We start from the raw sequence: 27,832 nt of genomic DNA, 5'->3' as shown, positions 1-27,832 counted from the left end.
ACAGTTTGATCATAATGAAATCTTGGAAGCTTTTCTTGGAAGGGTTGGGTTGTTTAAGTCCTTACAGGTTTGGGATTTAGTTAGCCTTGAAATCCCTCAGTTTATAAATATTATCAAAATAATCATTTTGACAGTGGTTTGTAAAAAAAAAAAAAAAAAAAAAGTAAGCTGTATTTATTTAGATGTATGTTGGAGAATCAACAAGTTGAACAACACAGAATAATTTGTTTCTGTCACTGCCTTTAGCAACCCAGGTCATCTGAGATGAATAAATGAAGACTCTAGGGTGAGTGGACTAAGTTACAGAGATAAATTCAAAAAGACGGTTCTCGATCCACACACCAAATAAAATAAATCGAAACAACAGTGGTAGCAACAGAAACAACCACAAAAGACCATAAAGTATTTCCTGTGTTCCTGACAATAACCATGTGCTGCTTGATAATTATCTTGAAGATATACTCACCTCTTTGGCTTGTTGCTAGAAACATCTGAAAACTCAAGATGAAACGTGTATCACGCAACCACTTTTCAGTTGCTTTAAACAACCTCCAAAGACTCCTCCTGCAAAACTGTCACTTTCATTCTCTTTACAAGGCCAGTTAAAAGAAATGGGTGTTAAGGCATCTTATTTACAAAGTTGCTGGTAGAATCAGTTCTGCAACATCATCTAAGGAACAAGAGGCTTTGCCCATGATGCCCGCTTACCTCTGCATGGTGTTCCTCGTTTTGCTGAAGAACTTCAATGACTAGTTCAGCAAGACGTATTGTGTCTTCCAGCTTTTTGGCAGGAGTGATTAACCGGCCTACATTTTCTGTAGTACAAGAATTTGTGTTAAAATTCAGCGAAAGCGGCAGGCTAGTTTTGTGGCCATTAGAACTAGTGGATAAGAAATTTCAAAGAGTTACCGATTGTTTTGAAAGTTTCATGCAAATGTAAAGTGCCACATAATCAGTAGTGAGCAAACCATAAAGCCATTTTATTATCATTATCACCATCATTATTATAATACATATTAAGAAAAAGCAGTGCTCCAGCTTCCAATTTGCTTATTAAGCTATATTAAGACTATGACAGCCCATTTCAAATTTGGCGACATTTTGTACACATGTTCTTTAAAGACAGCATAAATGGACTATCTTATATCCCTCTCTAGACAGTGCTCATGCTTCCTGAGGTGAGAAGGTGTAACAGAAGCTTAGTCTTAATTGCTGCCACATTTGTCCCTTAACAGTTGATACTACAGCATTGTTTTTCATTCTAGGTCTGCACGTTTAACAGGTATTGGAAAAAAGCAGATTCAAAGGTCTAGCTGTTTTAAATTGTCCAGGGAGGAGATTGAGAATTAATGGACTTTCTTGGGCCATTAGGTAGAAGGCAGAATAGAATTTTTAAAAGAGTGTTGGGTGTAGATTATTGGATGAAGTGGTTTGAACCACTGGTTGGTACAACTGAAATTTTATCAGTTAGGTGGCAACAATGTACTCCATCTTTTTCTTTTAGTTTCTACTGTGTTGAAAGGGCTTTGATCACACTCAAGAACAAACTGAACCCTGATTTCTGTTGTATCCTTTATAGAGCTAAATTCATGAATGTTTGCCAATGTTATTATGTTACCAAAAATTACATTTTTTTTCCTGTGGGGGAAAAGAGTAATATTTGAAACATAAAGGTTTTCTTAGCCAATGAAATGGCCTGAATTCAACCAGTCTAAACTCACAGGGGAGCTTGTAGTTCATGCTCAGACCCCTTCAAACCTTGATGCCTGAGTCATTTAGAGCCCATGGGTGTAACGGCAATAAGGATCCTTGAGCACGATTCCACAAGGAGGATATATATGTGCACAAAAGGACTGCTGAAACTTATTTTAATCTCTTTATCTGAAGCAGGTGTGTTTTGGCTTCAGGATTTTTCTGGCTAAAGAAGATCACTCAATACTTCACAGGAAGGGTTGGTTTGTTGTTACTGGTTTGGTTTTGCGTGGTGTGGAGTGGGAAACAAAATCGTAGAGATTGTTAATTAAAAAAACAAACAAGCAGCTCCTCATAATTTTTTCCTTGTGCATTTGTTAAAGAGGCGATGAACATGTCAGATGATTAGTAATCTACGATTTAGCAACGAAAAAGAAAACTTCTGTGAAACACTGTGCAAATGGAGTGGTCCAGCCAATGGGACCTAAGAGTGATGGACCTAAGAGTAAGGTTATTGAGGTGTTGAAAGTTTCTCTCCAACAGAGCCTGATGACTGGTGTGACACTGGGCTTTGTGGACTCAGGCCAATGGAATGCTCCATTGTCTCTGCCAGGCTCAGCTGGAAATGTGGCTGCATATAAGGTTAGGACATGAAGGTGGAAGCTGTGGGGAAATAAATATGCAGATTAGGCAGAGAACCTCCAACACTCAGAGTAAGGAAATGTGCAGAGTTTAAGGGCTGACAGCTCATTGCCTGGTCCGGAGCAATAAATATTTGGAGAAAGAATGAGTGACAAGATTGATTATTGTGCTTTGCGGGCACCTGGTCTGTTTCTAATTTCATAAGTGGACTATCATAATTCTGTTAGTAGACTTTCAGGCATTTCTACAAACATACTGTGTATATATGTTGGGGTAATATGTGTAGAGTGAGGTATTTGCATTTTGATAGTAAATATGCAAAGGCTACTATTTTTTTTGTTAGTTGATATTCACATTTACACATCAATTTGCAAATTCCTCATCCTATGCTTATTACCCATTTGACACATACACCCACATACACACATCACACACTTACATACATCTTCTAGGAAGCAGACAAGCCTGCATGTTAATACAAATCTGCAGAAAATCCCACTTGGGGCACATCTTTGAAATCTCTTACTTTCAAAATAGAGAACATTGTCCTTTCAGGTGGAACACTCACCAAATCTAGGGGAATTCTATCTGTCCATGACATATGATGTAGAAATGGAAATCACATCAATATTTTTATGTACTTTTATTTAGAAGCTGTGAATGATTTTTGTGTTTGGAGAAATCCAAGATGCGTAAACTAGGATCACCTGAAGATTTGTTTTAATATGCAGTGCTCTTAGATTGACTACCATATATATCAATAGATACACATAAAGTGTACATGCACACGCAGTCTTTCTGTGAGTGTGTACACATGCACGCAGATATGTGTATGCCTGATGTATATATACAGACAGTATGTTTAATAAAACCTTTTGCCATTTTGCTTTAACATGCAACCATTTACAGTCAGCAGGTTAAGTATCCTTGAATCTAGAACGCTTGATCTTCCAGTGAACCCATGTAGCCAGACTTTCATTTATTATTAATTAGCTGCAATTCCATTATCTGCAGATCAAGCTACTTTATTGCGACACAACTGTAATTTCCTCTTCACCTGCATTGCTAACTCACTAGCTAGTAAAAATGGTACAAAAATCAACTTCTTTAAGATGTTGTCTTTAAAGAAAATATTGTGCAAAATCCTCTAGTCACTCCTCCCTCCCCCGCAACAGAGGTCAAGGAGAAATTTGTGCTTAGAAACGATTTTTTTGGGTCACATCTGCTGTCTGCAATATCTGGAAATGTACTGCAATATTCCTATCACCCAATCTTGTACTAGCTGGAGCACTGACGAAGGGGAACTAAAAATACAATATTCTTGGTAAACATTTCATACAACAGAATTGAAGCTCATAACATAAAAAAAAAATCGTCATGCAAAATGTTATGCAACAATGTTATTTTGTGCTGACATTGAGTTTTGAAAATGTTGCATATGTCAGACAGAGCTAGACAAAAAAAAAAAAAAAAATGTGGACATTGGGAAATAAATGCTCTCTTTTCGAGTCTCTCAAAACCTACAGTGTCAAACTCGAGAGTCTGGGCCTCAGGTTAGTATGCTAAACAAAATTTCCAGAGGAATGAACTAAAAAAGCAAACTAAACTAGAAAGCTGTCGAATAAAGGAAAGGTAGAAGTTTACAGTACTTGATTTTGGCTTAGGCATGCCTTTGAGCCTCTGATATAACATGCTGGTCTGCATTTGGGTGGGTGGAGGAGGCCCAGGAGGAGGGGGAGTTGCTCGGGTAGGTGAAGAGAGATGGTAAAAAAGTAAAGAGACAAAGTGACTGTCACGAAGGATGACGATTAAGATGACAAACTCTGAGAAGAACAAACAAACAAGCAAAAACGATCAAACACGAATGGAGAGCTGCTGCTTCCTTGGCGTGACTGCAACGTTACAGAAGTGTGACACTGTTTGACGAGGGACGGGACTCTTACCAGCACCCTCAGCACCACCGTACTGAGACACTCAGAAGCAGAATGCAAATCCTGGATGCCTTCATCCAGATGGATACACATGAATGATGGTGGCGGCATCATTGACCGAAAGAAGATAGACTTTTTGTACAATAAAGAACACCTATATGTTAATAGCTGCTTCCTCCTTCCAGGTGACCAGAAACAGCCCTCGATGTTGACATAATTGGAGGATCTGGCTTCTTGTCCCCAAGATGTGACTTCACTTCCTATGTAACCTTGTACCTTCTACTTGAGCCTCTCTGTGCTTCAGCTTCCTCCTCTATAAATTGAGATTATTAACATCTTTTTTGTGTACCTTGCAGGGTTGTTGATAAGAACAAATAAAACAGTGCATGGGATGGATCTCTGTAAAGCTTCAGGTGCCTACAAATGTTCATTGTTATCTCCTACATTGTGAGAAGGCAGGAATTAATTGCTTTGCAAAAGCAGATGAAGAGCCGTTATTAGTTCGAGTGAGCTAGGGAATATTCTTGCTCCCTTTGTGGAATTTCAACATGTCAAAATCTGTCATTTTGGGGGAAAAATGTGTGGTATCTGATTGTTTCCAGCTCATTTAATTATTTTCAACTTGGAATTCTCATGACTTTTATATTGTGGGTTGAATCATATATAAAAACTTGCCAGCTTATCAAATATGTTACTTGCTATTCCAAATGTTAGAATACGGTAATCAGCACTTGACCCATCTGTCATGTGGTTTACAATATCAGCACAGCAAACATCCTATAACAATAGTCTCTCCTTCAACACAGGCACAGAGCACTATCAGCTTCTGCAATTCTCTCTCTTTAATGAGTGTCTCATTAACCTCAGACCTGGTCCTTTCTAATGGTTCTCGTTTATAAAGCAATCTGTATGGTGATTGCCAAGTTTGCTTCTTGGTTTGCTTGAATTTTTCAACTGGGAAAATGAATTTTACTGCAGGCTTACAGGAAATGCAATTCTAGCACCATTAATTTAAAAAAATATGAGAAATAAGGATAAATATAATATTCTGGAAAAACCATCTCTTAAAAGCAAAAGTTCATGTCATTCTTTTCTTGTGGGATCACCTCAATGTTTGAAAGGAAAGACCAAAAAAAAAAACAACAAAAAAAGAAAAATCTATTCACTATTCTCCTCTTACTTAAATCTTTTGTTTGGAAATGACTGCATGTAAATAGAATTTTAAAAAAATTTTAAAGGACAGCTATATAAAGGAAGGCAACTACTAATCTCTTCTTTATAAAAAGGTACTCCATATTTTATGTTTTGTTAAAATCTGGTTTCCACCTATAGCTGGGCGGAAAGTTGGGTGCATCTCTGGTAACACCTTCTTCTGGCTCTTTGAATGTGTATTACTTGAGTGTGCAATTCTTAGGGAAACGCCTCATTTATTCTTCCCAGATAACAGAACCTGTGTAAACCACTTGATATGGTGCTTTATAAAACAATGAAATGTCCCCAGGCTGAACCATAACCGGCGAGGCAGCAGATACATATTTCAGCTCAATGGGTCTTGATGAAAATTCGTAAAGGGATTCCCTCCTGCCAACTGTCTGTCCAGAATTCTGACAGTGAGGGTTGCCACCATAGAAAAACAAGCTCCCTATTTTTTTCCCCTCACAGAGCAAAACAAAAACATCATACCTTGGTTTCCAACTTCATTTACCCAATTACCATTGCTCATGTTTACACAATTAAATCTGCTTGGCTTCCAGAGAGGGAGTTAAATGTGACTGCAGAAAAATAAAAAGAGAATTCCTCTGCAGCCTCAGCTAAGCCAAGGAAGAGAGGCATCCAGGAGTGAGAGACTCTCCAATTAGCCCTTAAATAACCTGACCGTCTCTGTTCCAGCAAATGAATTGCCAGTCCCTGAAATATCATATGAAAGATGGATATGGTTGATGGAAAGCCCACTTACAACCAAGTTCCAACCTATTTATGTGTTGCTGAAGATGCCAGTGTTTGTATTACACTATTACTAAAAATAACTAGCCTGGAGCAATTCACTAGGATTTGGGGGTAGGGGTGGATAAAAGCTAGAGTAGGAAAAGAATGCTAAGCAGATAGCCACAACACGCTTTCCAGAGTACCCTGCCTCCCTAAACTGATGGCTCCACGGACCATACGTTTAGCGCAGGGCTATAATTCAACATAATTTCTTTAGTGGGGCATGCCATCATATACACTTGTTTCCCTGTATCTTCATCACTCCCTTTCAGAAGATTCCATCTTTAGGACAGTATAAACTATATGGTAATAAAGACCAGTGGATGAATCATGGATCGTTTTCTCTATTCTTTTCATTGCAACCATCTCTGTCTCTTCCCCATAAGGACATGGGCGGCACGGCCTGTCCATTCTATCTCTAACATGTCTCCTGACTTTATCTCCCACTGTACGAGATCATGTGCCCACACTCTTGCTGTGGGGGAGTAGACATGCAACTCAAGTCTCATCACCTCCACCTCAACTGTTGCTAAAGACTCCAAGCCAGCATTTAGTTCCTTCCATCCCCTGTAGTTCATTGATCATGCAGCGTCCATGCTGATCTCCATAAAGCACATATCTGAACCTGTCATTCTCCTGCTCAAAAGCCTTTAAGAGCCTTCACTCCTCTCCCCACCAAAAAGAGCTATGCCTTCATAACACAGGCTCAAGTCCTCTGTTGATACCTCTACTTGAGCACTTATGGCCCCTTAATAATGGCCAATTATATGTATGTTTGTCTTCCCCTAAGCCCAATGAATTCTTTATTTCTAGGGGCTAGAACAGTACCTGGCCCAGGGCAGGTCCTCAAATATTGGTGGAAGGAAATCCTCAGTGGATCCTGCCCCATGGTGTGCTTCCATGGAAAACCAAATACTCTGTGGTTGCCATGTGCATAAAAACTATACAGCAACTTTTATCTTTTACCCAAAGCCCCTGGTTACTTAACAAATGCATTAAGCTGAATTGCTGAATAGTAAACATTATAACTTAAACCTCCAAACCAGAGAACAACTTCAGGTGTCTTAATGTGATGAAAAAATTATTTAAGATAAATAAAATTATTTGTATTTAAATTAAAATAAATTATATCCACAAGAAAGAAATAATGCTATTATAATATTTTTTTTCTCCAATTTCGTATCTTTGTATCCCAAGTCAGGCTTTGTCCCTGAGACTGAGATGTTGCACCTAATAAAAGTAAAGTTAATTCTGGACAGACACAGTAGTGGACATCTCTTATTCTTGTATGTGCAGTCGCCTTGCTCAGAAATGCCTCTCCTCCACTCCATGTGGCTCTAGTGGGAATGCAAGCAATAAATCCTACAGGGACCGTCATGTGAGCCAAGCCAGGCCAACCATAGCATCCCAACACCACCATGGGTATTGTGATTGGCTCAGGGATTAACATGTGACCCTAGCTGGGCCAATGAGACTGTTCTCTGGAATTGTATATAGTTTCATAGGGAAGAAAGTTCTTTTTCCTCCAGAGTCATTGGCTAGGATTAAAAGCTGGTGCTATCTGTGGCTATGTTGCTCCCAACCTCTCCTACAATGACCCCCAGTCACATTAAAGAAGCCTGTCAACAGTTGGAGAGATCAAAACAAACTAAAAGTCTTTATTTCTGAGCCCAATCCCTCCACGCATTTCCTAGCTACATAGGCCAAAAATGACCTTTTCTTGCTTAAGCTATTTAAGGTTGTTGTGGCTGTTGTTGTTGTTTTTGAGCACTTGCTCTAGCAAGAATACTGATTTAATAGTACTATTAAATATTCACCCAGCCCCCAAATAAACTTCCACATATATGGCCACAAGCTCTCTGGGACAGGATCTTGGGGCATCTGGAAGGATGATGAGCAGAGGCAAACACTTCAACAAGGCCCAGGGACATCCCAGACAGTTCTTCTTGGGGAACCAGCCCTTTACCTCCATGACATCCTCCTCCCTGCCATGCATCAAAGACCCTGGCCTAGGTGAAATCCCCATGTGTTGCATTCCTGCAGCATCTTGCATCTGCCTCTACAGCACAGTCACCAGATGAAATTACTTGTTTTATGCCTGTGTTCTCCAGTTTATTTGGAGTTCCCCAAGGGTAGGGACCTCGGTTGCTTTTCCTCATTGCTCCCTCCCCTGGTGCCTGGCACAGGCCCTGGAACTTAGTGGGTGTTTAACAAATATATGTGGAACTGTATTGCGATGTTTTATTTTGAAATTTATGATAAAGAGATAAATCAGCTGCCTCTTCTATTCTGCTGACATCCAAACTGCAACCCCTGCCTCAGCACCTTCAGCATCACCTGAGAGTTTGTCAGATTTCCAGGCTCCACACCAGATCTGCCAAATCAGAATCTACGTCTTAACAAGATCCCCAGAGATTTGTATAAACATCAAATTTTGAGAAGCATTGTTTTATATTCCATTTCTGAAATCAAATAATATGTCTATATTGCACATTTGGATTTGGAGGTTTCCTTTTAAATAACAATACACAAATAATAACATATATAAAATTATACCTCTATAGATAGACAGATAGATAGATAGTAATGGGTGCTTACTATATGCCAGGCACTGTGTTAAGAGCTTTGTTTGGAATATGTGTTTTATCTTTGCAACAATCCTTTGGGAGGAGGAACCATTATTAACCTCTTTGACAGAAGACAAAAGGGAGACTTAAACTCATTGGAGCCAAGATTGTGATTTAAATTTTTGGTATAACAGATCCTGAGTGCTCAGGCTGGTCCTGGGGTACTGTTTTCTTGGAGCTGTATGTTTAGGATTCTAGTGTGTGGATGCCTGGCTTCTTCAGCTGTCACATTGGAAGCGAGGCCAGTTACTAAATTGTGAGTGGGGCCAGTATCTCTTGGCTAAAAGACAAGGCAGCCTGGTGGCAGGGGCTGGAGGGGAGTGGGTAGGTGTGAAGGCCCTAAATAGTGTGCAGGACCCCAGACTAGAGTCACTCACTGCCCATCTTATTTTGAAACTGGCTTCTTTTCTCTAAGCCTTGGTTTTCCCACCTGTCAAATGAAGCTTTGGGATTCAGTGATTGTGAAACCCCTTTGTGGTGATATAATTTTATCATTAATAATCACAGGTGTTTCGTGGTATAGAAGTTGAAAGTGTGGGCTTTGGAATTAGGCTTGTGTTCAAATTCTGTCTCTACAACTAACCAGCTATGTGGCCTTGGACCCAGTTACTTAACATCTATTTCTATTTCTCTGTATTTATACAGACAACAGAGTGATTTCTTATTTCATGGAGTGTAAGAGGCACATTTTTAACATTTCTGAAATTGGAAGCATCTTACATTTGATGGCGTGTCACAATTTAGTTGGCAGCATTATTTTATTCTTAGGAGTACATAAATTAATAGTGTGTCTTATAATTGATGGCTTTTAGATTCAATGAAATATGGTAATAAAATACTTATCTCATAGAATTGTTGTGAAAATTAAATGAGATATGCATGTATCTACTTGGCACATACTAAATTCTCAATAAATGACAGTTGTTATCATGATTATGATTGGCAGCATGTCTTTTTCTTCTCTGGTAGAAGAGACATTAGTTTCATATTTATTGATTCGTAGCATATTTTTAACACACCCTCTCTTCCTCCAAGATCTTCCTTGGTGAGAGTGTTTGAAACATGTTTCTCCTTGCCCTCCTCATTTTTTATAAAGTATAGATGAGATACTAGTCTACAGAATAATTTTGGCTTGGAAACCCTGATTTTTGTATCACTAAAACAAGAAGGATGAAAAGAAAAACATTTAGTCCCTTGTGTATAAGATATGAAGCATGAGATGGTCCTCGATTTAGGATTTTAGGATGGCCTGGATCTTGCTGAGATGGATTTGCCCTCACTGGTTTCTTGGGTGGGTGACTCCATACTGTGTGTGGTGAGTATCACAATCTTGCTTGTCCCCTTTTTCTCCTTCTACTGGACTTGGACCTATAAGAAGTTTGATGGAGATGGGAAAAGATACAGAAACTCAACACTACAGAATCTGCTTGGAAGTCCTTTGGATAGATTTGGCTTGCTCTAGAAGGTTTCTGTCACTTGGGAAGAAAAGAAAAATCTTCAGTTCTTTGGCAATCTCAGGGAATCTCAACTGTCCTCAGAAGACTTCGCATGGGAAAGATTTTGGCAATTATCTGGTCCCAGAAAGGACTGCTCTGTTTTTTGGTTGTCTTCCTGAATTAAAAGTTGTATACTTTTGAATTTACCCACTGAGTGAAAGGGTATTATCCAAATGCCCGTCACATTAGCTGGAAAGACTGCATGGTGGAAAGAGACAGAAAACAACAACAACAAAAAAATGGTGTTTGAATTTAGAGTGATCTGTGTTCAAATCCTGCTGGAAAATGTCATTTATCCTTTCCAAATCTCAGCCTCCTCATCTGTAAGAGGGGCAATAATGAAGCATTTTCCATGGGACTAAGGTAAAGAATGAATCAGATCATCATGTAAAGTCCTTAGCACAGTGCTTGGGCCCATGGGTAGACTGTCTGTCTGTCTGTCTGTCTATCTATCTATCTAATTTTGCAAATCCTTGCCATATTTGAAGGAAAAATTGTTTTATTTCAAGTTCCAGGAGAACTGTTCCGATGCTCAGAAAATTATGCAAGTATTTAGCCAAGAACTGAGGCAAAACAGCAATAGCAGCGTAGACTTTCTCAGAGCTTGCTGGGTTCACAACGTGTGATGGTTTAAATGGAAATGTATTTAAAATAATAGAATTCATTTACAGGAGTCACAGCTTTTCTCTTGTAGAGTAACAGCCTTTTACATTTTTTTCTTGAGATACTGTAATTAAACCGAACATTTAATTTCTAATAATGCTACCAGACAGAAAGCATAAGCCCACCAAAATGCCATCTGCAGAGTCCCGGAGCCTTGCAAAACACAGCCTGACCGAAGGACTCTGCAGCTCTCTGTATTTCACCCCGATTTGTACATGTAATTCCAGCTGTGCCGGGCCACCTGTACGCATTCAGTTTTGCATGCCTATCCAGCGATTCAGGCTTTGTTTCCCTCAAAGGAAATTGAAAAGGGAGGGAGAGGGTAAGAAAAAAGATGTAAAGATTGGGAAAGAAGTGATTATGATTTCGATTATGACTGAGATCTACTTTGCCAAGAAGAGGCCTTGGATGTACCAAGCTTCAAATCCAACTCTGCTTTGACCTTAACTTTTAGGTCCAGTTTTACTCTCTTCCTCCTCCTCCATCCTTTCTCTCCATCCCAGCCAGTATGATTTTTTCTGGAGTGCAAAACACCAAGCTGTCGTCCCCTTGCTTGAAGAGCTTTCAGTGGCTCTTTATCACCTTTGGAAGTGAGACATGTGGGATTTTTCTTGCGAAAAATCTGCATGCAAAAGTTGGTATGGGGCTTCCCTGGTGGCGCAGTGGTTGAGAGTTCACCTGCCGATGCAGGGGAAACGGGTTTGTGCCCCGGTCCAGGAAGATCCCACATGCCGCGGAGCGGCTGGGCCCGTAAGCCATGGCCGCTGAGCCTGCGCATCCGGAGCCTGTGCTCCGCAACGGGAGAGGCCACAGCAGTGAGAGGCCCGCGTACCGCAAAAAAAAAAAAAAAAAAAAAGTTGGTATAAAGCCAGGTGAAAAACCTTTGGACCATGAGAGACAGTCTGAACTCTGTATTATGAAGGCACGTAAAGATCTTGGAGATATTGCCTCCTGCGTCTGTTGCCATCATCGGCACCCACTCCTGCCATCATTTCACCCTGCTGTGCAGCCACATCGAATTATGGAGTAGTTCAGAGTGTGGCCTCTATCTGGCCTCAGATGCTCCCTCTGCTGACTTTTTTTTTTTAACATCTTTATTGGAGTATAACTGCTTTATAATGGTGTGTTAGTTCCTGCTGTATAACAAAGTGAATCAGCTATAAATATACATATATCCCTGTATCTCCTCCCTCTTGCATCTCCCTCCCACCCTCCCTATCCCACCCCTCTAGGTGGTCATAAAGCACCGAGCTGATCTCCCTGTGCTATGCAGCTGCTTCCCGCTAGCTATCTATTTTACATTTGGTAGTGTATATATGTCCATGCCACTCTCTCACTTCATCCCAGCTTACCCTTCCCCCTCCGCGTGTCCTCAAGTCCATTCTCTACGTCTGCGTCTTTATTCCTGTCCTGCCACTATGTTCTGCAGAACCATTATGTTGTTTTTTTAGATTCCACATACATGTGTTAGCATACGGTATTTGTGTTTCTCTTTCTGACTTACTTCACTTTGTATGACAGTCTCTAGGTCCATCCACCTCACTACAAATAACTCAATTTTGTTTCTTTTAATGGCTAATATTCCATTGTATATATGTGCCACATCTTCTGTATACATTCATCTGTTGATGGACACTTAGGTTGCTTCCATGTCCTGGCTATTGTAAATAGAGCTGCAAAGAACATTGTGGTACATGACTGTTTTTGAATTATGGATTTCTCAGGGTATATGCCCAGTAGTGGGATTGCTGGGTTGTATGGCAGTTCTATTTTTAGTTTTTTAAGGAACCTCCATGCTGTTCTCCATAGTGGCTGTACCAATTTACATTCCCACCAACAGTGCAAGAGGGTTCCCTTTTCTCTACATCCTCTCCAGCATTTACTGTTTGCAGATTTTTTTATGATGGCCATTCTGACTGGTATGAGGTGATACCTCATTGTAGCTTCGATTTGCATTTCTCTAATGATCAGTGATGTTGACCATCCTTTCATGTGTTTGTTGGCAATCTGTATATCTTCTTTGGAGAAATGTCTATTTAGGTCTTCTGCCCATTTTTGGATTGGGTTGTTTGTTTTTTTGATATTGAGCTGCATGAGCTGCTTGTATATTTTGGAGATTAATCCTTTGTTGGTTGATTCATTTGCAAATATTTTCTCCCATTCTGAGGGTTGTCTTTTTGTCTTGTTTATGGTTTCCTTTGCTGTGCAAAAGCTTTTAAGTTTCACTAGGTCCCAGTTGTTTATTTTTGTTTTTATTTCCATTTCTCTAGGAGGTGGGTCAAAAAGGATTTTGCTGTGATTTATGTCATGGAGTGTTCTGCCTATGATTTCCTCTAAGAGTTTTATAGTGTCTGGCCTTAAATCCATTTGGAGTTTATTTTTGTTTACATTGTTAGAGAGTGTTCTAACTTCATTCTTTTACATGTAGCTGTCCAGTTTTCGCAGCACCACTTATTGAAGAGGCTGTCTTTTCTCTATTGTATACTCTTGCCTCCTTTATCAAAAATAAGGTGACCATACGTGCATGGGTTTATCTCTGGAATTTCTATCCTGTTCCATTGATTGATGTTTCTGTTTTTGTGCCAGTACCATACTGTCTTGATTAGAGTAGCTTTGTAGTATAGTGTGAAGTCCAGGAGCCTGATTCCTCCATCTCCGTTTTTCTTTCTCAAGCTTGCTTTGGCTATTTGGGGTCTTTTGTGTTTCCATACAAACTGTGAAATTTTTTGTTCTACTTTTGTGAAAAATGTCATTGGTAGTGGATAGGGATTGCACTGAATCTGTAGATTTCTTTGGGTAGTATAGTCATTTTCACAATGTTGATTCTTCCAATCCAAGAACATGGCATATCTCTCTATCGGTTTGTATCATCTTTAATTTCTTTCATCAGTGTCTTATAGTTTTCTGCATATAGGTCTTTTGTCTCCTTAAGTAGGTTTATTCCTAGGTAGTTTATTATTTTTGTAGCAATGGTAAATGGGAGTGTTTCCTTAATTTCTCTTTCAGATTTTTCATCATTAATGTATAGGAATGCAAGAGATTACTGGCATTAATTTTGTATCCTGCAACTTTACCAAATTCATTTATTAGATCTAGTAGTTTTCTGGTAGCATCTTTAGGATTCTCTATGAATAGTATCATGTCATCTGCAAACAGTGCCAGCTTTACTTCTCCTTTTCCGATTTGGAGTCCTTTTATTTCTTTTTCTTCTCTGATTGCTGTGGCTAAAACTTCCAAAACTATGTTGAATAATAGTGATGAGAGTGGGCAACCTTGCCTTCTTCCTGATCGTAGTGGAAATGGTTTCAGCTTTTCACCATTGAGAGCGATGTTGGCTGTAGGTCTGTCATATATGGCCTTTATTATGTTGAGGTAAGCTCCCTCTATGCCTACTTTCTGGAGGGTTTTTATCATAAATGAGTATTGGATTTTGTTGAAAGCTGTTTCTGCATCTTGAGATGATCATATGGTTTTTCTCCTTCAATTTGGTAATATGGTGTATCACACTGATTGATTTGCATATATTGAAGGATCCTTGCATTCCTAGGATAAACCCCACTTGATCATGGTGTATGATCCTTTGAATGTGTTGTTGGATTCTCTTTGCTAGTATTTTGTTGAGGATTTTTGCATCTATGTTCATCAGTGGTATTGGCCTGTAGTTTTCTTTTATTGTGGCACCTTTGTCTGGTTTTGGTTTCAGGGTGATGGTGGCCTCATAGAATGAGTTTGGGAGTTTTCCTCCCTCTGCTATATTTTGGAAGAATTTGAGAAGGATAGGTGTTAGCTCTTCTCTAAATGTTTCATAGAATTCACCTGTGAAGCCATCTGGTCCTGGGCTTTTGTTTGTTGGAAGATTTTTATTCAGTTTCAATTTCAGTGCTTGTGATTGATCTGTTTATATTTTCTATTTCTTCCTGGTTCAGTCTCGGAAGGTTGCGCTTTTCTAAGAATTTGTCCATTTCTTCCAGGTTGTCCTTTTTATTGGCATTTTATTGGCATAGACTTGCTTGTAGTAATCTCTCATGATCCTTTGTATTTCTGCAGTGTCAGTTGTTACTTCTCCTTTTTCATTTCTAATTCTATTGATTTGAGTCTTCTCCCTTTTTTTCTTGATGAGTCTGGTTTATCAATTTTGTTTATCTTCTCAAAGAAACAGCTTGTAGTTTTATTGATCTTTGCTATTGTTTCCTTCATTTCTTATTCATTTATTTCTGATCTGATCTTTATTTCTTTCCTTCTGCTAACTTCGGGGCTTTTTGGTCTTCTTTCTCTAATTGCTTTAGGTGTAAGGTTATCTTGTTTATTTGAGGTCTTTCTTGTTCCTTGAGGTAGGATTGTATTGCTATAAACCTCCCTCTTAGAACTGCTTTTGCTGCATCCCATAGGTTTTGGGTTGTCATGTTTTCACTCTCATGTGTTTCTAGGTAGTTTTTTAATTTCCTCTTTGATTTCTTCAGTGATCTCTTGGTTATTTAGTAGTGTATTGTTTAGCCTCCTTGTGTTTGTACTTTTTACAGATTTTTTTTCCTGTAATTGATATCTAGTGTCATAGCGTTGTGGTTGGAAAAGACACTTGATACGATTTCAATTTTCTTAAATTTACCAAGGCTTGATTTGTGACCCAAAATATGATCTATCCTGGAGAATGTTCCATGAGCACTTGAGAAGAAAGTGTAATCTGCTGTTTTTGGATGGAATGTCCTATAAATATCAATTAGGTCCATTCTGTTTAATGTATCACTGAAAGCTTGTGTTTCCTTATTTATTTTTATTTTGGATGATCTGTCCATTGGTGAAAGTGGGTTGCTAAAGTCCCCTACTATGATTGTTACTGTTGATTTCCCCTTTTATGGCTGTTAACATTTGCCTTATGTATTCACGTGCTCCTGTGTTGGGTGCATAAATATTTATAATTGTTATATCTTCTTCTTGGACTGATCCCTTGATCATTATGTACTGTCCTTCTTTGTCTCTTGTAATAGTCTTTATTTTAAAGTCTATTTTGTCTGATATGGGAATTGCTACTCCAGCTTTCTTTTGATTTCCGTTTGCATGGAATATCTTTTTCCATCCTGCCACTTTCAGTCTGTATGTGTCCCTAGGTCTGAAGTGGGTCTCTTGTAGACAGCATATATATGGGTCTTGTTTTTGCATCCATTCAGCCAGTCTATGTCTTTTGGTTGGAGCATTTAATTCATTTACATTTAAGGTAGTTATCAATATGTATGTTCCTATTACCATTTTCTTAATTGTTTTGGGTTTGTTATTGTAGGTCTTTTCCTTCTCTTGTGTTTCCTGCCTAGAGAACTTCCTTTAGCATTTGTTGTAGAGCTGGTTTGGTGGTGCTGAATTCTCTTAGCTTTTGCTTGTCTGTAAAGGTTTTAATTTCTCTGTCAAATCTGAATGAGATCCTTGCTGGGTAGAGTAATCTTGGTTGTAGGTTTTTCCCTTTCATCACTTGAAATATGTCCTGCCACTCCCTTCTGGCGTGCAGAGTTTCTGCTGAAAGATCAGGTGTTAACTTTATGGGAATTCCCTTGTATGTTAGTTGTTGCTTTTCCCTTGCTACAATTTAATTGTATTTAATTTTTGATAGTTTAATATGTGTCTTGGCATGTTTCTCCTTGGATTTATCCTGTATGGGACTCTCTGTGCTTCCTGGACTTGTTTGACTATTTCCTTTCCCATATTAAGGAAGTTTTCAACTATAATCTCTTCAAATATTTTCTCAGTCCCTTTCTTTTTCTCTTCTTCTTCTGGGACCCCTATAATTTGAATATTAGTGCATTTAATGTTGTCCCAGAGGTCTCTGAGACTGTCCTCAATTCTTTTCATTCTTTTTTTTTTTATTCTGCTCTGCAGTAGTTATTTCCATTATTTTATCTTCCAGGTCACTTATCCATTCTTCTGCCTCAGTTATTCTGTTATTGATTCCTTCTAGAGAATTTTTAATTTCATTTATTGTGTTGTTCGTCATTGTTTGTTTGCTCTTTAGTTCTTCTAGGTCCTTGTTAAATGTTTCTTGTATTTTCTTCATTCTATTTCCAGATTTTGGATCATCTTTACTATAATTAGTCTGAATTCTTTTTCAGGTAGACTGCCTATTTCCTCTTCATTTATTTGGTCTGGTGGGTTTTTACCTTGCTCCTTCATCTGCTGTGTATTTCTCTGTCTTCTCATTTTGCTTAACTTACTGAGTTTGGGGTCCCCTTTTTGCAGGCTGCAGGTTCGTAGTTCCCGTTGTTTTTGGTGTCTGTGCCCAGTGGCTAAGGTTGGTTCAGTGGGTTGTGTAGGCTTCCTGGTAGAGGGGACTATTGTCTCTGTTCTGGTGGATGAGGCTGGATCTTGCCTTTGTGGTGGGCAGGACTGCGTCTGGTGGTGTGTTTTGGGGTGTCTGTGACCTTATTATGATTTTAGGCAGCCTCTCTGCTAATGGGTGGGGTTGTGTTCCTGTCTTGCTAGTTGTTTGGCATAGTGTGTCCAGCACTGTAGCTTGCTGGTCATTGAGTGGAGCTGGGTGTTAGCATTGAGATGGAGATCTCTGGGAGAGCTCTCACCGTTTGATATTACGTGGGGCCGGGAGGTCTCTGGTAGACCAGTGTCCTGGACTCAGCTCTCCCACCTCAGAGGCTCAGATCTGACACCGGCCAGAGCACCAAGGCCCTGTCAGCCACATGGCTCAGAAAAAAAGGGAGGAAAAAAAGAAAGAAAGAAAACAAGTAAATAAATAAAATAAAGTTATTAAAATAGAAAAAAATTATTAAAAATAAAGAAATAAAAAAGTAATTAGAAAGAAGAGAGCAACCAAACCAAAAAAACAAATCCACCAATGATAACCAGAGCTAAAAACTATACTAAAAAACAAACAAACAAAAAAACTGGACAGCCACAGGCTTCCCTGGTGGCGCAGTGGTTGAGAGTCTGCCTGCCAATGCAGGGGACACAGGTTCGTGCCCCGGTCCGGAAAGATCCCACATGCCGCGGAGCGGCTAGGCCCATGGGCCATGGACACTGAGCCCGCGCGTCTGGAGCCTGTGCTCCGCAACGGGAGAGGCCACAGCAGTGAGAGGCTCACGTACTGCAAAAAAAACAAAACAAACAAAAAAAAAACACTTGACAGCCAGAACCCTAGGACAAATGCCAAACGCAAAGCTATACAGACAAAATCACACAAAGAAGCATACACATACACACTCACAAAAAGAGAAAAAGGAAAAAAAAAATTTTTTTTTAAAAAGGAAGAGAGCAACCAAATCAATAAACAAAAATAAACATAAAACCAGAAACAAATTAGATGCAGAAAGCAAACCCCAAGGCTATAGTTGCTCCCAAAGTCCACTGTCTCAATTTTGGGATGATTCGTTGTCTATTCAGGTATTCCACAGATGCAGGGTACATCAAGTTGACCGTGGAGATTTAATCCGCTGCTCCTGAGGCTGATGGGAGAGATTTCCCTTTCTCTTCTTTGTTTGCACAGCTCCTGGGGGTCAGCTTTGGATTTGGCCCCACCTCTGTGTGTAGGTCACCTGAGGACGTCTTTTGGGAAGTCTGAGGTCTTATGCCAGCATTCAGTAGGTGTTTCGTAGGAGTTGTTCCACATGTAGATGTAGTTTTGATGTATTTGTGGGGAGGAAGGTGATCTCCACGTCTTACTCCTCCACCATCTTGAAGGCCTGCACAACTATTTTTCTTTTTGTTCTTTTTTTTTCCCCTGAGGACCTTGGCGCTGACCACATCATGCGCTCAGGCCGTCACATGCCTGGGTGCCCCAGCTCTGCTTACTCTTAAAAAGACTCTAGCTTCACTTAATCTTCTAGGAGTGTGTTATTTAACCTCTCCATATCTCAGTTTGCTCATCTCTAAAATGGGAATAATAGTAGTAGCTACCTCAGAAGGGGTTTTGAGGATTAAATGAGTGAATATACATAAAGTACTTAGAGTTGTACCTGGTGTGTAATACACACTTAATAAGCTTTAGCTATTTTTATTAACTCTACGGTTTTATGTATTTGCACATATTACTCTCTTTATCTAGGGTGCCTCTACACTTTCCAATCCCACCTCCTTTTCACTGATTCTATTTCATCTTTCAAGATGAAGTCCAAGCTTGCCATTCTTGTGAAGACTTCCATGGTTTTCTGACAAGGCCCTCGTACATACAACTCTATACCAATCGGTGTTGCTGCATACTGAATTTGTAATTTACACTTATGCACCTATTTACATATGCTCCATAAGGGTAACAGCTGTTTCCTCTTGTTTACATAGTCCCTGGCTTTCACCACTGTACCTGGCACATGGTAGTCTCCCACTAAGCACTTGTCTAATGAATGAACGAATGAATGAGTGAATGAATAAATGAACACCTTTCCTTCCAGGGAGAAAAAGGCCTGTATGCCTTGAACACAGGTTTTTGAGTCTTCAAATACTTATTGCTAGCCCGATGCTTGGCGTGTGCTCAAAAATGCTTTCTGAACTGATTGGAAATGCATTCAATTCTAACCAGATGATAATTATCTTTGGAGAATTCTTTAGACCTTAAAACCATGATCCATACTATATATTTATTACAGTTTTAAGTTTGAGCTTTCCTCAAAGTATACTCAGAAGTTTGGGGACCAAACAAGAAGGAAATTACCAAAGCCAGAAAACATTTAAGGGTTTTCCTCTCATGAAACTTCTAGCAATGGCCCCTGTTTAGCCACCTGTGCGTGCAACCTGTCTCATCACATGATACATACAAGAACAACACGGACACAACTCCTCTCTGCCTTGGCTGAGAAACATTCATCAAAGAACACAAACTTCTCAATAGGGCAGAAAACAGGAAAAGAAATGAAAAACAAAGAGGAAGATTAGTTTGCTTCAGTCACCGTTTTTTTTAAAAAAGCACATGAGGCCAAATCACTGGAATCCTGAAACCAAAGATGAAATGAAGCTCCACAGCAAACCAGGGTTCTGTTCCTTCAAAACTTATGCCTTTACAGAAATTCTGCTCTATAGAGGTCAACATCTAGTGGGCATGAGATGTGGTTAGACAGCACAAATTAACTCCTTAAGTATTACTGCAACTCCACATCAGTCTTTGGGAGTACATACATTAAGGAGCTATTAAAAAACAAAAACAGAAACAAAAACTAAATATAACTCAACAGTCCTGATGGTTTATAATGCATATACAATTGGTTCACCTGCGTCCTTTTGATTCTCTATTTGAAAGAGAAAGCACAACAAGGAGAGAAGAGAGAGAGAAACAAGAACACATATGCAAGGATTAATGAGCAAGTGAACCAAAATGCCCCCCACTTATGTGTGATACATGATATTGGAAAGAAAAAGTTGCCCTTGAGTTCCCACCGCCCAGAAGTGTGGGGTCAATGCTGCACAAATAGAAAATTAGTCAAATTAAGTTTAATGTGAAATCAAGCTGTGACACATACATGAACTCTCCAAGTGACAACTAAGTCATATGTTCTAGCCAGAGCTTAGAGGACGAGGACAACTCCAAATCTCCAGAAAGAACAAGAAAAAGCTTCCCAGTTTGTGAGAACAGACAGGAGGCATATAAGATCTAACTTCTACAGAGAATGGACCACCCTGTGTGATCTACCTACAACAGTTTGTCATCCTAAACATGGAAAAGAAAGCACGGTTTTGCCCCAACTGTCCTTTATCTGACACCTAACACATCGCTCCCCACCTAGCTGCTACCTTTTGATTGTGTACCAGTGACAAGCACTTTACAAATTGGGGTTACACACAAGCAAAGTAAAAATGCATTCAGGTCACAGACAGAGAATAACTGAAAAACTTACAGACAAATCTGAGTTTATCACAAACAAATGGCTTAATTGTCTAACCTGTGTTAGGCTGATAAAAGTGACTGGACTTCTCACACTGGGTTTCACAGACAGAATCAACAGACAAGCCAATGCTAAAAAACTTGAAGCAAGGAGAGTGAGTTGGTTTGGATCTGAATTTTCTTGAAATAATGAAAACAGAAAGAGTGAAGACAGCATGGCGAGGAGGTGGTAGGTACTCACGAATGGTTAAATCCATCACTTGGGAGGCCAAGCAGAAGACAGGATGCTCATACATTTCTCTCTTTTTCCCTATAAAAGAGGATTTGGGCATGCAAGAGGCTTAGGTCAGAGGTCAAGAGGTTATAGGTCATAGGTTAGAGGAAAACGTTACATTAGCTCGAAGGAAAATAGCCACAGAATATTTTGGGATAAACACAGGATAAAAGAAAAAGGAGTTTCAAAATTGGAGATCTACTGGATTAACCATTCAGCATGCCGTGAGTCACGAGAGAGATTGTGACCATGATTTTACACGTCTCTTTAGAATTATTTGCAAGAATACAATGACTGAAAACATCATGAATAAAGGGAAACAGAATTTCATTGATTGAAGGCTCCAAGATACTAAGGATTTCAGACTTTAGTATCTAAGGCTCTTGAGGTATTTCTTCATAAACATAGTCTCCAGCAATATTACTACAACTTCTTTCCAACATTCTCAGGGAACTAAGCTGTTAATGGTCACAGAGAATCTCAAATGTCAAAATGCAAGATTTCTTTGCCGGGGGTAGGATCAGAACCTTGTAAAAGAAAGTTGTCTGGTAGTAATATCTTTAAAGCTGCCATGTCTCAGCCTATGGTGGACTATGTTCATGAAAGAAAACCTGATACATGCAGCCAGAGGATGTTGGGTTGTCTGAATTGACAATCCCAGCATGCTTTGAAATTGGTGTCACAGCCACTTTTGCAGGGGTAACGTCAAAAAGTGGCTGAGCCAATCACGGACAAGGAAGGAGAGAAGCGGAAGAGAGCAGGTAGTGTGGAATGAGGTACTTCTCTGAAAAGAGAGTTGGAAAAAAAAGATTGGTTTCTTCAAAGAATCCCCAGCCCTAAAAGTCACAGTGCGAAAGATAATTAACACAACCAAGAAGAATTGAGGCACAAAAGGAAATTACAGACCAGCTGATCTACTTCAGAAATGAATGCATTTTTACTTACAGATCTTAAAGTTTGTTTTTGGATATATTTATCTGAAAGAAGAGAGCAGATCTTACCAAAAGACTAGTCATAGCTAGACCAAGACCTACACATGAGGCAGCAGACGTGGCAACAGAACATTTCTTGATCCCATCCCATCCCTGGCCTGGCCTAGAATTACTAGGTACTTGGTTGACTTTAACAAATACAACCAATCATTATGTCCTGGGAAGGTAAATGCTGGAATCATTATTTGCTAATATAGCCCTTTAACGATCTCCTTGTTCCTCTATTTTTGTCACTCATTACCAAGTCAAGAGTTGATAAACATCCTTTTAGTGCCCAATTCTTAAGTGTTTCTCCCTGGATGCATAACAACGAATTCATTACCACTGGTACACAATTTGCATTGTCAAACAGACAAAATTGAGAGAGGGAGGACATGGAATGTACAGAACACTGCGTATTTGACACGATCTTAACCTAATTCCCTAAGGAAACAAGGACTTTGGCAGGGTAAGTGATGGGGTTTTGGTAGTTGATTAGGTCTCTCTTATTTTTTCTTTTCCCAGTCATGTCCTGAAGGCAGACTATGGGTATTTGCTGGTTTTGTTTGGGTGTTTCACATGAGAGAACATCAGATTCCAGAATGCAGACACATTGAGTTTTGCACACAGAACTTCCACATTTATACACTTACACCACGGTCAAGTTGGGTGTGGTTTTCAAATCACCCTATAGCAGCCAACAGGGTAACAATGAAAAGTGATTAATACCTTTGCAAATGAACAGGTCCCAAAGAACCATATCTTCTCAAGTAGAGTGGACTCAAAGTGCCCTTTGGGCAATTACTTGGTCATTAGTGACCACTTCCCTAAAACTTGAGACGGCAGTGATAACAACCATCCTAGGTTTGGAGTAACAAGATTGAATAAGATCTAAAGCAAACCAGGAGCCATCAGAGACAGCCAAATACTAACCTGCCATCAAGTTTGAAAAGCTACCGAGAGACAAGATACGTTCAAGAGACAAGAAAGAGTTAGGCAAAACCTTGATGTTGCTTTATTCAATTCCTGTTTTACTTCCAATGCTATCAACAGTGGACAACAAACTGTTTAGTTTTCCTCTATTTAAAGAAGGTAGCCACCTTACAGAACTCTTTCATAGAAAAACATTAGCCACAGAGCAAAGTCAGGGCCAACACAGCCTGTCGGAAGGATCTTAGTTGTCTGATAACATCCTATATTCAAAATCCTTCCCTACAAAGACCGTTTCCTGAGTCCCCGTGCCTTCAATCATTTATGTGGCCACAGCTGAGGAAGCTATCCCATTTCAAGTGCTTTCAAGTTTCAGCTTAACATACAGAGATGGGCCACCGTTTCCTGGGGCCCGTCAGAAAAGAGAGAGACTTCCCTAGGGAGGCATACCAAAATTTAAATTAAAAATTGGGGGCAGAAGGGGGCCTTACCTTCGATTTTGGCATACTCTGACAGCCGAGAATAGTTGACTAAAGCAGCCTGCTCTAGACATTTACGGATGACTGTTTTTACCTCCTCTTGTGGTACTGGGGTAACAATATCTTTCATCAAGACCTATAGGTGGAAAAACTAGGTTCTTAAGATGGTTCAACGAAATGTGTTACTCATTTACGTTTAAAGAATTCAGTTTAAAATTAGTTGTGAATGCCTCTTTACAACTTAACATGGATTGAGCGCCATTGTTGAAGAGAAAATAAAAAATTCCAGTGCACAGTTAGGATGTCAAAGCCTGTCCATGAATCATGGAAGGGCAAGGAGCGTATCTTCAATATATCCTAACTATTTGAGAGTCTGGAGATAAAATATCTAGAATTTTGGCAATTTCTTCATACTTATTCTGGTATTTGATGAATGGTAAACAAATCCTTTAGAAATGACAATCTAGGCCATTCAACCACAATATTTAATTACCATGATGTTTATGTCTCTGTGTATATATCATTTGTCTTTTACTTTCATTCTTACCCTTTCCAAGAGTGAGAGGGTAGCTTTCAAAGCACCTTCAGGTCGACCAAATGGAAAGCAATACCTAAAAAAGACAGAAAAATGTTCAGGTTCCCTGAATCAATTACATTTTAGAATGAAATATGCTGTAACTTGATTCCTATGGCAACTCCCTCTCAGGAACAGAAAATGCTTTTTATTTTGTCACGTTGTGTTATGCTAATCTGAATTCACACCATATATGTGTGTATATAATGTATATATGTGTATGTGTGAATAATGACTAAAGAGAGACTCTGCAAATGTCTGCAGCAGAAAAGAATATTTCCAGTGATGACATAAGGCTCTGTTTAGATTTCTGTTGTGAAGGAGAACCATTTGTTAGCTCAGATGTGACCTTATATATAATTATTGAGACCAGACTGGCATTAAACAATATTAGTTGAAACAGGCTAAAACTCAAACACACTTACCTAAATCCCCAGAGGATTAATATAGGAAATACAGGAGTGTATTTTGAGCAAAGTCATGATTCTACTAATTGTCCTTCCTTGATTGTAGTTTTTAATTGTTATTTGATCTTTTGCTATTGGCAATGTATCTAGCATAGAGTGTATGACCAGTAAAGATTTATCCAGGAGGTTTTTGATGGCACAGATGGTACCTATGTCAGGTACCACTAAGAGTTCTAGTAACTATTTCAGGCTGTCATAAGCCTTTCAAGACACTCTTCCTCATGGTACAAAAGGAACAGGATGGGCTATTGAAACCCAGACTATCCTATGTATGTATGCCATTTCTTCCACTTGCTGGCTGAGGGGCCTGGGGCAAGTTACTTAACTTCTCTCAACCTTGGTTTACTCCTTGTTTCAATGGGAATTACAATAACTACCTTACAAATTGTCCTGAGAATAAAAAAAAAAAAATGAGTTCATGCTTATCCAGCCTCTAGTTCCCTATGTAGTGCACAGGAAGCATTTAATAAATAGGAACTATTTACTATGCTATTATAAATGCTCTTACTATTGATGAGCTCCTATTCCAAGATCTCTGGTTCAGAACCACCAGTGCAGCATTAAAAATATCTAATTGACTCTAAGGGAGAAGTGGGCTGTGTGGTGCAAGGGTCAAGCCCAGACCTGCGAGCTGTCTCGAGAGTGTGGGGAAGTGCATGATCAGTCTGTCGAGGCTGAACCAAGATTCTTTCTTTCCCCACATAGCCCACTAGTCCTGTTTTCAGGTAATGGAGAAGGTGGGGATGCTCTTCTGGGTACCACTGCCTTCCTTGCCTATGAGAACTGATTCACAGGAGTTTTCACTGTTGTATTTAAAAACCTTGAAGAAGCGTCAAATTCAACATTTCAGTAGATTTTTTAGATAGATTGATGATCAGGGTCAGCTTACACAAAGAGGGCTTTGTTCTTTCAGTGGAAATAAAATGAACTTAAGATTTCAAAGTCTCCTGGATATTGGGGAACACTGTCTTGGTTGGCTTTTTCATTCAGCTATTTCTTTCTTATTTTTTTTACTGAAGTATAGTTGGTTTACAATGTTGTGTTAGTTTTGGGTGTATAGCAAACTGATTCAGTTATATATATATATATATATATATATATATATATATATATAATATATATTACATATATTCTTTCTCAGATTCTTTTCACTTTTAGGTTATTAAAAAATATTGAGTATAGTTCTCTGTGCTATCCAGTAGGTCCTCATTCAGCTATTTCTAATATTTAGTGTGTCTCTGATAGATTTACAGTTTTAGAAAATCAAGCCCTTAATTTGCCCCTCCCCAGTCTCACCCTCCTAAAAAGCCCTTTAACCCCAGATCCTTACCTAAAATGTGTAATCTGATTTTCCAACAGAACTCGGAGTCTCTCTTTGATTTCTTCAAAACGTTCCTTTTCTTCAACAGTCACAGTTCCAATTCCATCAGGCCTGAAAGAAGACATGTCATGAGGTGACGGGAACCTCGTATGCTGACACCATCAAACCAAACCTCTAGCAGGAGGAAACTGTCCATTTTAGAAGAACAACTACAGTGATCGATGTGACTTTAGGAGAAGTCCTGCTTTTCAGTGCCAGCGACTAGAGGGGATGAGGTATTTTGAGGTTATCATTTGGAGACATTTGCAGAACTGCCACTCATTTATTGTGAAATGGTAAAATGTACAAAGGGGTGGCTTGCAGGTTAAAGCCAACCTCTAGACCTGCTCTGTTTAGCTCACAGCCTTTTGAAATTTTGAACTGCTTGCCAACATTTTTTACATTAGGAAAGTTTTATGATACAATTCTCTCGCAAATTTGGAACAGCTGGCATTAATTGGAGAGGGGCAACAAACAGCTTCTTCCTTGGCTGGGGCAGGCACTCTCCTGGTCCATATCTCTAATTTACATTACCTGTCTCTCTTGTTGGCACTTATGTTTGGGACTCCTGAACTATGCACACAAACTCCCATGAAAACCAGGAGTCCTGTAAGTGTCTATATTTCTCAGAGGTAAATGCTGTTAAATGACTCACTTTCCAGCTTATAACTACAGATGTTTGGATTAATTTCACCACTCATGTATTAACTAAAGAACAAATTACAAGACATTGTACAAATTACAAGACCTTGATGAAAGAAATGGAAGAAAACTCAAATAAATGGAAAGATATCTTGTGTACATGGATTGGAAGAATTAATATAGTTAACATGTCTGTACTACCCAAAGCCATCTATAAATTCTATGCAATCCCTATCAAAATTCCAGTGGGATTTTTTTCACAGAAATAGAAAAAAAAATTCCTAAAATTTGTAAGGAACCACAAAAGCCCCAAATAACCAAAGGAATCCTGAGAAAGAACAAAGTTGGAGGCATCACAATTCCTGAATTCAAACTATATTACAAAGCTGTAGTTATCAAAACAGTATGGTACTGGCATAAAACCAAACATATACACCAATGGAACAGAGTTGGGAACCCAGAAATAAACCCTTGCATGTATGGTCAACTAATATTTGACAAGGGAGCCAAGAATAGGCAATGGGGAAAGGATAGTTTCTTCAATAAGTGGCATTGGGAAAACTCGATATCCACATACAAAAGAATGAAATTAGATCCTTATCTTAGAACATTCACAAAAAAGAACTCAAAATGGATTAAAGACTTAAATGTAAGACCTGAAGCTGTAAAAATCCTAGAAGGAAATATAGAGGAAAAGTTCTTTGACATTGGTCTTGGCAATAATTTTTTTGAATATGACACCAAAGCACAAACAACAGAAGCAAAATAGACAAGACCAAAAAGGTGACACTTTAGCAAATTAAAAAGCTTCTGCATAGCAAAATGTAAAGACAACCTACAGCTGCCTAACACCTAAAGCTGGATTTCTCATTTAATAGTTTGTGACTTCTTTGAGACTCAGTTTCCTTATCTGTCAAACAGGGATAAAAAACAGTCCTTGCTGAGGGTTTCTATAAGGGTTAATTAGCACATGGAACATGATAACACATAGAAATCCCCTGGCACATAAGTGCTCAATAAATATTTGCTATTGTTATTGCTAAAAAAAAAAGAGACAACCTATGGAATGAGAGAAAATATTTGCAAGCCATCTATTTGATAAGGGGTTAACATTCAAAATATAGAAGGAACTCATAAAAAATAGAAAACCCCCCAAATAATTTGATTAAAACTAGGCAGAGGACATAGACTTTTTCCCAAAGAAGACATACAAATGGCCATTAGGTACATGAAAAGATGCTCAACATCATTAATCATCAAGGAAATACAAATCAAAACTGCAGTGAGATATCA

At 39.0% G+C, this 27,832-nt stretch overlaps 1 protein-coding gene across 18 annotated transcripts in view; it reads right to left on the bottom strand.

Annotated features, from left to right (window-relative positions):
- The window catches only part of CADPS (calcium dependent secretion activator), a gene marked incomplete at both ends in the record, with an annotated part of 485,811 nt that overhangs the window by 100,279 nt on the left and 357,700 nt on the right, over positions 1-27,832 (bottom strand). For 5 of the 18 annotated variants that reach the window (XM_079713704.1, XM_079713703.1, XM_079713708.1 and 2 more), the window contains 6 exons: positions 709-815; positions 20,232-20,249; positions 21,084-21,152; positions 23,509-23,632; positions 24,044-24,107; positions 25,868-25,969. In XM_079713704.1, the coding sequence (XP_079569830.1) occupies positions 709-815; positions 20,232-20,249; positions 21,084-21,152; positions 23,509-23,632; positions 24,044-24,107; positions 25,868-25,969 (484 nt within the window). Of the gene's footprint in view, positions 1-708; positions 816-3,983; positions 4,077-20,231; positions 20,250-21,083; positions 21,153-23,508; positions 23,633-24,043; positions 24,108-25,867; positions 25,970-27,832 lie in introns of all 18 variants that reach the window. The other 13 variants (XM_079713705.1, XM_079713693.1, XM_079713699.1 and 10 more) reach the window with 4 other exon arrangements.

The sequence above is a fragment of the Hyperoodon ampullatus genome (genome assembly GCF_949752795.1).
Source record: "Hyperoodon ampullatus genome assembly, chromosome: 10".
Lineage (NCBI taxonomy): Eukaryota > Metazoa > Chordata > Mammalia > Artiodactyla > Ziphiidae > Hyperoodon > Hyperoodon ampullatus.
The sequence above is the reverse complement of the archived record's forward strand: the minus strand, read 5'-3'. Positions and strand labels throughout refer to the sequence as shown.